Below are 12,438 nucleotides of genomic sequence, written 5' to 3'. Positions count from 1 at the left end.
AACATTTCTCTGAGTCGCATACTTATCATCCTTGGCATATTTGGTGCAATTGCTCTACGTCTGGCATGTGGTTCAAGCAATTGAATACCCATTGTCTCTAAAAATGTTCTTCTAAGTGGTATGCGTTGGGCTCTCCGAGCAGAATTACACTTGTATATTGTATATGAATTTATGCCGGCGATATTCAGTAGTGCATAAAATATCACCATGGGCCAGCGATTAGTCGATCTTGCACAATTGTAGCTTTCACACATCTTGTCAATAGTGTCCACTCCTCCCTTGGTTGCGTTGTAATCAATTATTATGTTAGGCTTACCAGTCTGGGGATCCAACGTATCATCTTCATAATGCATTGTTGACATCAGGAGCACAACTTTTTTCGGTTTTGGAATATACGAAACAATAGTGCATTTATCTTGAAATGCAAACATACTTGTAGAAGTAGGCCTATTTATAGGCGCCGTAAATTCCAAAGGCAGTTCTGGTCTATTTCTTCGAAGAGTTCCAATTATAGTGAGCTGATGATTGGCCAATAATGTATCAGCTAGCTGCTTACTGGTAAAAAAATTATCAAGTGTAACATTTCTATTTGTACCCCAGATAGGTCTGCACAAACGTACTACTAAATCCAAAGTCTTTGTGGTTTGCTGGTAGGGTCCCTGTGGTTGCTGACCAACATAAATTTCTAAATTTGAGGTATAAGCTAATTTAGCATCAGTCAAGGCGTATATTTTTATACCGTACCTATTTGGTTTTTTTGGCATATAAACTTTGAACCCACAGCGTCCTCTAAAAGCTTCTAATTTTTCATCAACTGTACAATAGTGTGACATGGTGTAGTGTTTTGGCAAATTGGTGTTGAAGTCTTCAAAAAAGTTTCGAATAGGAGCTAATTTATCTATTTTTTGTCTCTCTGCACGAGTTTTTTTATTATCAAAGCGAATAAATGCCAATAAAAATTTGAATCGCTCGTATGACATTGTAAGGCGAAATATTTCTAAGGAAGTACCGTTTTTTCTAAACAAGTCGCGAGCATTGAGATGGTTATTCTTGAACTTTCCTGCTATGTACAACAGGCCTATAAGTGCTTTTATTTCTAGTATATCCGTCTTTCTGTAGGTTCTATTCAAAGGATCAGCATGTAGTTCAATATTTATATTTGTATTTATTACAATAAGTTCCAACATCTGGTCTGTTATAAAAGATCCCCAAATATCACTAAAGATTAATTTCTCCTTAGCATCCCCCTTTACTCCTGGTAAATGTCTCAGTAAATTGTCTGCTCTTGTACGCACTCGCTTATTACCAACATGCTTTCGCCATTTAGTTTTTTTATCCTTACCAAAAAAAATAGGAATTCGCCGGCAAATATTTTCTGCTTCTGCCTCATGAAATATATCATTTTCTGCTTCTGATATATCCTGTTCACTCTCTGTATCGAGATTTTGTATTTCAACTTCGTCTTCTTCAGAACTATCCGAAGAATCGTTGCATTCCAATTCATCATTACTATCAACGTCCTCTAGAAGTCTCTGCAAATATTTTTGCTCCTCCTCGTAGTTCATTTCTATTTCTAAAAAGTAAAAAAATAATATCTTATTCACTACAAATACAACGCTAAAAGTTACAATCCTTACCTTTAGTACAGCCGCAAAAGCTAACATCCGTCTCTGAGACCGAAATCGTGTGTAACGAACGAACCGTGTATCTACATTCAACAATATTTTAATACTAACAACGGTTAGGCAAAATATGAAGCTATTGAATGACCTAGCGCGAATATCGGAACGGATCGTTAATTATCGGTATGAATAGGTTAGCTCCGTCTGTGAGACCATGCGTTAGCACTGAAAGGTTAAAAAGAAGCAGTTTTAAATGTTTAAGAGCGTTTGTAATGTAAAAGTTTAGATTCAGGATTTTTTAGGCGTATTTCAAATACCTCACATTTGTTGCCAAAACTCAAAACCAAAATTTCATGCTATAGGTTTTAAAGTTTAGGCTTTGGCAATGGAAATTCTAAAGTGACTGTGGAATCGGCGGCTGCTTCGAAAATCGCCGGTCGCTTCAAGCATTGTTTCTTGAGAGAACGGCTCGTTCTACATAAAAAATGCTGATAAACATTTTTTTTTAAAATGATTTTTCAAAATTGACATTCTTTTCAAAATTCAGCTTGTTCGTATGATTTTTAGAGGTTGATGATTACTGGAAATATAATGGAGGTTACAAGATGAGTTTCTCCTTGAAAGCAATGTTAATAACTTAAATATAGTTACGAGTTTATCAGACTTTGAAGCGTATCAAAAAAGGAAAAAAACTCAATCGTCTGTGCTTCATTGCTCCCAAATCCTTCTCCAAATGTCCTGAAGCCCACGTTTCTTGGTCTAGCTCTCCTTATTGGCATATCCATTCTTTTGTATAAAATTTTCTTATGAATTGTTTTCCGTGTGCCAAAGCCACGCCAGTCTTCAGAAGACACGCTAATGTTCAGTTGGCATTTAATAGCGGCTTCCCACTGTCGGCGAATTTACAGATCATCGCGCACAGCCGATGAGCACGGACGGCAACGTACCACAGACAGAGCTCTTCCTACGGTCAGTGACAGTCTGTGTAGGTCTCTACTTTTGTTTTTGCCTTCTGTATGTTGATATTAAATTGTCTCTCTTATTTTTTAAGTCTTTAATCGAAATAGTACTATTCTTCAATTGATTTTTTATTCTGTTCCATGCATCGTATATATCGTTCCGGTTCTTATGCTCTGGCGCCGTAGAATTTCATAAACTTGTTTCATTTTGATACAAATTTAAAAAAATCATAAATAACTTTGTTTGTCCATTCCATTTTTTAGCAAAAAAGTGCAAGACAACTTTGACAACACTACAGACAACTACTCGTGTCAGCAAATGAACAACTTCTGACTTGTACTTGTCTGTTAAAACAAGGACACACTCGGATCGCGTCGCACGGGCATGTACCGCACCTTTGATGTTACCGACTCTCGATGGATACATCGCACCAGCACAGACGTGCCTGTGTTACCACGGACGAGACATTTCCCACGGTGCGTCGGTGCGAGCTGGTCCGCGTCCGTCTGGAATATCGCCATCGTGGGAAACCGCTTTAACATTCCTACAGTTCGAATTTAGAAAACTCTTTCAAATAGGGATTTATGTTCCCTGTAGGCAGTATAAGTCCATCGGCATATTGCCAGATAATTTAATAATTTCAAGTATGGGTTAATCCATTTAAACCCAACCACTGTTTGGTTTTGAGGTTATTTTGCAAGTACTACAAAGTTCACTGAAGATGATTAGTCCGAAAACGTTCTAAACTTGATCATTTTGTATTTTTAAAATTTAATTTTTAATTAAATATACCAATACAACAGAAGTGTTTTACTTCGATATTCGAGTTTTTTTAAATTTCATTATTTTGTCATTTAAAGAATACCATAATCCATAATACTCATCTTACAAGACTATTTTAGGCGGGCACAAATGACGAAGAAATAGAGTTGTTACTTTTGCATACTATTATAATGCAAATTTTGAATAATATTACATTATTTTGCATAATGATCATGAAGATTTAATAATTGAGAATAATTATAATATTAATAACAAAACTTCTCCCAAAGGCACCAAAACATTATCCACGCAGTACAGTAGAGAGAACAACATTACCGCGGTATCTAGGGGGAAAAGGACTTATGGACATAAGTAAGCAACTGGATGAACAGTTTGCTAATTTAATCAAGGACCTATTTTCAGACGCAGTCTGGGAAATCTACTTTACATCGCTTAATTTGCTCAGTAGATGACGCAACGCCTCTTAAACTGAGGGGAGAAATGCGCTTAAACTATCTGTCTAAACAAGAAAAACGAACGAAGAAGTAAAACGACATGTGCCGATATGGATGTCAAGCCCAAGAAACTATCCAACATCGTACCGGGGATTGTCAGGCGCTTGTCGGTACCGAATATAACGAACGTCATGACTAAGTAGAAAATATTGTTCACCAAAAACTAGCTAACAAAATGAGACTTCTCCAAACCTTAGATTAATGAAACGATTTCGAAAGTAAGCTCCAAACCGACCATCTCCCTTATTATCAATAAGTCCGTGACAAATTGATTGAAACGACAACTACAAGCTGTACTGGGACCACACTGTGTTCACAGGCAAACCAGTGACGCATAATAGACCGGATCTCATTCTAGTTAAATTTAATAGGCAAACAACACTAATAGATGTAGCTATATCTAATAAAGCCGGCATCTCACAGAGCATGTAGAGGCGCTCTTCGCCAGTTCACGTCGGCGAAGAGAAATAGAAAATAAACAACAGTAAAAAGAAAAGAGAGCACTATTGGCCCGCTGCCTTATTGTGAAATTAATAAATATTTACTTTTAGATAACTACCCCAATGCAGCGTGTCCCATTGAGATCGAGGGTTTAGTTTAGTTTTGTCCATCAGTGTTGGCGGTAAAAATTTTATTAAGTTGGGTAATTTAAACAATGATAAAAATTGCAACAAAACTTCGTTAAACAACGTCAGCTTCCAACCTTCCTTTGAACCGTGTTGATTTACCGACAAACTACGGGACAGCACGCGTTCACCGTAAATAGACAGTTTTGTTCTATCTCAGGGATCCTTAACCACAAATATTGACTGTAAAAACGGTATCCCAGGTTGCCTTGGTTCCCGTCTTTAGATTTTGTCTTTTTCTTATGTATTTTCTATTTCTGTTCGCCGATGAAGAACCCCGCTCCACGTTCTGTCAAATCTCGGCTTAAAGAGAAAGTAGAGAATGGAAAGTGCCCAAATGATACCTATTATTCTCTCTACTACTGGAGTCATTCCAAAGAAGCTCCTAGAGAACATAAATCAGCTATAATAGGTCTTATGAACATCTCTATAAGACTATGCAGAATACGATATTAAGCGTACCAAGTCAAATTAAAGTTGCTTTTAATAAAGAACTATCTAAAATACTTCTTAAATAACTCTCTAATATTCCGTTGTGGATATTTAGCTCTTTATAAACATTATTATATATAACCAACTTAAAAACAGGACGCGTATTTTTAGATACATGCACATTAAATAAATACAATACCACAATAAAGCTAACAACTAAAATACCTTGGATGAGTAATGAGTTAATTAGCCTGATAAAGGTACGAAAATATATAATACTTGACAGGAACGCTAATACTAAACTTGTTTTTGTACACGTTGTTAAAACTTGACAATAAAAATTCACTAACCTATTAGCCATCCATACCCAGTCTAGCTATCTCAGAGTGTAAGGACCTGTTTGTACCTATTTGTACTGTTTTTGTTATCCCTTAACCACTAACGTATCATTTTTGTAACGTGAGCACTAACGTGGCCTGTCTCAGCGGAGTTGAACAGATTCACTTTTTTCCATTTAATGTAATTTATTTTTTTGAAGCTAATGTTTTAGCTAATGCTAGGAACTCTTTTAATTCATACTTCGTAGACGGTTTGCCGTTTTTTTCTGTGAAGGTCAAGTAAAGTAAGTCTTTCTTTTGGCAAAACGTTCAATTTTATTTTGGGGACCTATTTCTTCTTTTAAACCTAAAATATCACAAATATTTGACCGGATTCTTCTATTTACATGTAGATTTTTGGCTCTTCCGATGAGATGTGGTGTAACTAATTCAAATGCAAGTTTTTCGATAAAATCTGCTCTCTCTAATTTTTGATTATCTCTAAACGATTGATAAAGTAAAGTTCGTGTAATATTCTGGCAAAGGTCTAGTGTTAGGGTTTTCAAGTCGCACTTTGATACTTTTTGATTATCTAAGGAAACGTTAGTCCCATTGATTCCCAAAATATATAATTCAATTTGAAAGCTAGTATAGAATTCACAACCTACTACTATCGATCATTTGAAAATTTCTGTTATTTCAAAATTATTATACATCTCTATCACATCTACTTTTCAATATTCTAAACTTCATATGTGGAGTATGGTTCTTGGAATAAAATGTAAACATAAATGTTTGTTTCAGCTCTTCTCTGTCATCATATTTGGATGTATATCATCTCAGGGTTGGAAACTTGATCCTATAAAGAACAGACATCTTTGCCTCTACAACGAAGACGCAAATGCATGTAATTACGGCGTTGGAATAAGTGTAATAGCATTTTTGGCCAGTATGGGACTGCTTGTTGGGGAATATCTTTTTGAACAGATGTCATCAGTCAAAACAAGGAAGCACTTTGTGTTGGGCGATTTGGGATTCTCTGGTAAGTAACAATAAATTTATTTTATACATTTCTTTATTGCTGCGGTGCCTCGAATACAATATTTAGTAAGTTAGAAACCATTGAAGAATTTTTACAGTATTCATTACTACTTGAACTAGTTCTGACGAACTTATCAGATCTGTTTGCCGTGGTGGATCAGTCCTCTGGTTTTTGGTACATCTGCTACAAGTCCTGATAATTTTTAGCGATGTTAACCACTTGCCTCCAAGCTACTTTATCTAGTAGTGTCTGTGTGCTGCCATCGTTTCTCGGTTTTTTTCCATCTGATGTTCACTCAATTACTCTTTTTTAAGTTGTGTTTTTTTGCTTTCCTGACCACCTAATTCTCTGTGCTTTTATTATTCTTACAATGTTTTGTCTCTTCAGTATATTATCTATTTCAAAATTCATCAATGATCTTTTTTGATTTCGTTTTGTTTGATTATCTTGGATCTCATAAACATTCTAATATTTTTTTTCGAAGATCTCTAACTTTTCTTCTTCTTTATAAGTAAGACTTGAAGTTTCTGCTGCGTATTATAGACTGTTAGTATTATTATTGTTTTATATATATTCTCGCTCAGTTTAATATTTTTACTTAATTTTATCTTTTAATCTTTAATCTTTTAATTTGCATATAATGGTGTATCGCCTTGTATTCTTTGGCGTATTTGTGCTCTTTCATTACTTCTGTGCAGTATTATCCCTTTCTTCTTCTTCCAGTACCCTGTCCGATTATCGAACGTTGGCGATCATATTGACAATAATAACTTTGTTTACGGCAGCTCGAAACAAATTAGCGGATGTCTCTTGATACCACCCTCAGAGATTTCGGAGCCAGGATATTCGTCTTTGGCCTGAACCGGCTGGACCTCCCAGAGCCTTATTACATGGCCGAATAATTGGAACTTTGGATTTTTTATTGTTTTCGTTATTTCTGTGCTCTTTTTCATTCGATGCTTTTTATGCTTTTGTACACACTTATGACAAATCAAAAAATACTTTCCTTTTTCCATTTTTTGATTTATTTCATGTCTTATTCGATCAACACAATCTGTCGGTAATATTCGTCGATAGATCCAGATCTTAAAGGCCTCCAATTTTTTCATTAGTGTCTCTTCAAACGTCAAGCTCTTCTTCTAAATGTGCCTATCTTCTAGAGATGTTGGCGACCACATTGACCCATCTTATTCTATTCACAGCAGCTCGAAATAGGTCAGTTGACGTTAGACCAGACCACTTCCTAAGATGGGCCAGCCAGGATATACGTCTACGTCCAGGGCCTCTCTTATCCGCAATCTTGGCTTGTAGAATCAACTATAGAAGTCGATATTTATTATTACGCATGATGTGGCCGAAGTAAGCCAATTTTCTGTTTTTATGGTGTTATTAATTTCTTTGTCTTTTCTTAGCCTCTGGAGAATGGTTATGTTACTTTTGTGGTGAATATATGAGACCCTCAACATACGTCGGAAGCACCACATTTCAAATGCCTCTAATCGTTTTATGGCATCTTCTGTAAGGCTCCAGCTTTCTAGCAGTTACAGAGAATCTTTCTAAGGCTGTTAAAAGAGCTTTTGGCTGTTTTAATACGAATTTTTATTTCGTAGCTGTGATCCCAAGTATCCTTAATATTGTAGCCCAAACAGCCTATTTTTTTCACTCTTTCTAACGGTGTATCGCCTGCGTTTATGTTGGTGTTCTTACTGTTGGGCAAATGATCATTATTTTTGTCTTCTTGCAATTTAGTTTTAGGCCGTATTTGTTACATGTTTCTACAACGTTATCCATCATCCTTTGGAGCTCCTGCGCACTATCTGCCAGCAACACTGTGTCGTCTGCATATCTAATATTGTTTATAAGTTGACCATTTGCAGCAATCCCATCTTCTGATTCGTCCAAGGCCTCTCTAAAGATGTTTTCAGAGTATATGTTAAATAATGCCGGTGACAATATGCAACCCTGTCCAACTCCTTTTCCGACTGTGAAGATCTCGGACAGTTCATTTTCTAATCGCACTGTTTCTTTTTGTTGGACATATAAGTTTGAGATCAGTCTTATATCCTTACCATCGAGTCCTGATGTTTTTAGGATATCAATTGAAGGGGTTAGAAGCAAAAGGGTACAAGTGACAAAAAATAGAAATAGAGTTATTCAATGTTAAAGTGTTTGTGTTATTGTAAAATCCAGAGAGGTATTGCATTCTTTGTTTCTTCAGCAACTTATATGTTGCACTGTCATAAATTTTGTTAGCATAAGACACTTTTTCAAAAATTGCCCGTTTTTGTTTTTTTGTGCACTTGTACCGTTTTGCCTGCAAATAAATTTATAAAACTTGGTATTTCGCAATGTTTTATTAGTGAAACTAGCAAACTTATTTATAGCTTATAATAAACATAATAACATGAACATTAATTAATTAATCATCATAATCTTAGTCTAACAGGTCTGGAACCTCGTTATATCACCTTTGATTTCTAATGCCTGAGTTGGTAGTATATAAACATCTACGTCAGGAGTCGGCGGTAATATCTAACTGGGTTGGATTAGCTGTTTTTCTTGTTTTCTTTCCTTTTTTATCTTCATGAGGCAAATCAATATAAAATTGGTGATGGCAAGGCGGTATATAATATAATCATGTCCTTAACTCTGTCTCATACTTTGAATACGAAATTTTTAATGCGTCGTTGTAGAGTTTTTTTATCGAGGTTTTTCAATGTGAAGGTTGGTCTTCTCCTTGTTAGCTTAGAGCAACTTTCTGTCTAAATTGGAGTCCAGCTTTAATTTCTGGATATCCTAAAAGAAAACTTTCTAAAAGTCATTCTTTGTATAAATAAACCAGACATTTTCACACCATCTAAATATCCGGTTTTCCTCGTCTTTGGATCTTTTATGTTGTCATGAAGATATTTAAATGAGAGAAAGTCGTCATTACTCATGCATAGTGTTGGCCAAGTGCAAGAACAAGACAAGACTTAGACAGTCTTGGTCTTGCGCTAATACACCTGGTTTTGGTCTTGGTATTGCACTCCCGGTTTTGGTCTTGGTCTTGCAGCAAGAATCTTGCAAGTCTTGCAGTTACACATTAGCCTATTGCTATTTATTAAACGTTACTTTAGATCTTAGAACAACGTAACAGAGTAAGTACATTTTAAGCTGGAATTAACATAGCCATAATAAAGACCAACCAAATTAATAAATGTCTTAAACAACTGACACCAGGTAGGGTTTGAAGCCACGATCTAAGTGATCCGTGCCTATGCTCTAACCAACTCAACTATCTACCATGCCTCACGGAAGACAATTTGTTTCTTAATAAACATTTGCATTTAATAAGCTTACATGTGCTAAAACATGGTTAAAACACAAAAAAAAAACAAATTAATGACATAAACTTGACTGTATTTTAAAGAAGATTATCTGCCTAGAAAGGAATTGATGGACCCCCTACCATATATGAAATGGAAATTCTAAAAAACATTGGTATGTGGCAAAAACTCCATATACATGTATCAAGGGCACATATTCTTTAGGTGATAAGATAACAAACTATAATCCACTTATTAAAGCAAAATAAATGTTGTTAACAATCTTAGCTCTACTTTTATATAAAAAACTAACTTGAAAAAATAAAGAATAGGTAAAAAAACAATGATAATCAAAAGAAGTTATTTTAAATTAAGGAGATACCTACTTAATAAATACATTAATTTACCAAAATAAAGTAGTAGGTATATAATATATGTATGTAATTGGTAATAAGGTAATAAGTATATTTTTTTACATGTCCACTTTTCCCAGCGGTTATTAAAAAGCTTGTGATATCTCCACCGGATTTTTTTTTTCACGAAGAAATATTTGTAATTCCTTTTTGTGAAAAGATATTAGATGCTTTCTTAAACCTGACCTGTTTCTGTTTTTCATTTTCATTTCAACCTTTCTATGTACAACAATTTACACAAAGTAATTTGGGATACATGAATTATTTCGAAAAACTCATCAAATTTGCTTTCAGATCTTTTAGATCTATAACTCCAACTCTCACTACTCCGACTATAATATAACTATTTGAATCTTCGTCCCTTATGTCAAATTGTAAACTTGTCACTCCGGGAACAACAAAGATTAGATGAAAAACAATTATTACATTAGACTCAAAGGAAATCTCAATTGGGAATGAAGTTTAGTGATGTCGAAAAAGTAACTATAGTTTGCCACGATGAACACAAACACGATTCAGGGTTGTATAATTTGTATTTTCGTTTTCACAGACATGAATTAAATAATTGTTTTTAACGTAATTGACCAAAAGTGTCCATTCGAAACAAGAGATGAAAAGTAGGTAAAAATGATTTTAATTAAATAAATAGTATTTACAAAAGATAATTTAATTTTATCTTATTTTAATTATAGTAACGACAGTTTATTTGTTTTTCGGTAAGAATATCATATACCATGAATCATAGAAATCAGTAGAAAATATTGCTTAGTTAAATCATGCACTTTGCCGGCTATTAAAGATTTAAAAGCAAATAAACGGACCGCTTGGAATGCGTATATCTAATTACTAATTGCAACTTAAAATAATACGGTGTGCGTATGTCAGCGATTTTATGTCGTTCTCTGAGACTACATAATGATAATAAGGCTTTGTGGTTCTTCAGTTGTTATTCTGACTTTACAGTTAAATGTTAATTGAAAATGGAAATTCGAAAAATATATCGACAATCTAGTAAACCGCATGCCTGAGAGTTTTGGCAACACTGATCTCCATAAGCCTAATGTTATTTTCTTAATGTGAAACGCTCTATAGTTACTTTATGTTCGTTACTATGCAATATCCTAAGTATCTACTAACAACTCGAGAATTATATTATATCGTTACTTCGTTATTCTAAATATTTCGGTATTTTGTTTACACGGTAGGCGACATTATCTGTTATTAATTGGTCTCGTTACTTTTGAATATTAGCCGCGCTCTTTCAGCAAATTTTGTTTAACCGAATGATCTCATCGCACACTCAAATGTTTTAGGCCGATAAGATTTGTTTATTTAGATTACTCCTAACTAAATTATAATGGGAAACAAATTGAATTAAAAAACAATAAGTGTTATATTTTTATTAGCTAAGGTGACATATTTTTAAAAAAGTTCGATACGATATTACTGTCGGCGTCTCAATACAAGAAGATTATTTTATGATTAGAGGGCGGCTATTTTCAAAATCTTTACAATTAATTTCAGAGCGAAGAAGTCGTCTGCTGGAAAAGAATGTACAAAATATTTTATTTTTACATTGTAATTATGACCTTTGAGCACGTGTCAAATGTGTTTTTTAATGAATATTTTGATTACGTATGTATGTTTATGGTATTGTTCGTAATGCGCATAAGTCCAGTTTTTCAAAGATTTATTACATATTTTTTTGCGTGTCATAAAGTCTTTAAGCATATACCCAAACTAATATACTCGCTAAAACGACACTCAGTCGTAACTGCAAGACGCAAGAGTCTCGCATGCTTAGTCTTGTTCTTGCTTAAATCTTGAACGGTCAGTCTTGGTCTTGGTCTTGCTTAAATAAGGCGGTCTTGGTCTTGCGAAAACGCAAGAACAAGACCAAGACTGCAAGACCAAGACCGATTTTGGGCAACACTACTCATACATGTGACTTGTCTTTTTAATAATGTCAACCCAATCATCAGGTACAAATACATGAGGGTATTTCTTCTTCCTTTTTTCTTTTTGGTCGAAATATCTATCGCATTCCATATATGAATGCCCACTTTCATAAAATTTGTGGTATATTCTTTCCAGAATAGTACATTTAACCAGATAAATGAATAGCTTAGCTACGTTTTTATTCTTATTTTGTCCTCGACAGGAATCAGAATAGGCAATTACCTTCACCAGACAAGAACCAACAGATCCTCGTGCAGCAATTGTTTCATTCCAAGTATACATGTAGGATTTACCAGAAATTACTTCATTTGTGCAAAAATTATATGTCCACAGCTGTCGTGGTGTGGCTAGCGTTTTTTTTTAAGTCGAAGCATATTAAACGAGTTGAGAGAGAGTGTTCTGAGCAATACTCGATGTCTTTTTTTCTTGGCAGCTAAGACACTTTCTACAACTCTATGATGTACCTTCAGCTCTGTTTTACT

General features: G+C 34.7%; 1 protein-coding gene across 1 annotated transcript in view; it reads left to right on the top strand.

Moving 5' to 3' along the window:
• The window catches only part of Syngr (synaptogyrin), a 55,755-nt gene that overhangs the window by 23,783 nt on the left and 19,534 nt on the right, over window positions 1-12,438 (top strand). The window contains exon 2 of the mRNA XM_072540736.1: window positions 6,039-6,276. Coding sequence (XP_072396837.1) covers window positions 6,039-6,276 — 238 coding nt within the window. The remainder of the gene's footprint in view (window positions 1-6,038; window positions 6,277-12,438) is intronic.

The sequence above is a fragment of the Diabrotica undecimpunctata genome, chromosome 1 (genome assembly GCF_040954645.1).
Source record: "Diabrotica undecimpunctata isolate CICGRU chromosome 1, icDiaUnde3, whole genome shotgun sequence".
NCBI lineage: Eukaryota > Metazoa > Arthropoda > Insecta > Coleoptera > Chrysomelidae > Diabrotica > Diabrotica undecimpunctata.
The sequence above is the reverse complement of the archived record's forward strand: the minus strand, read 5'-3'. Positions and strand labels throughout refer to the sequence as shown.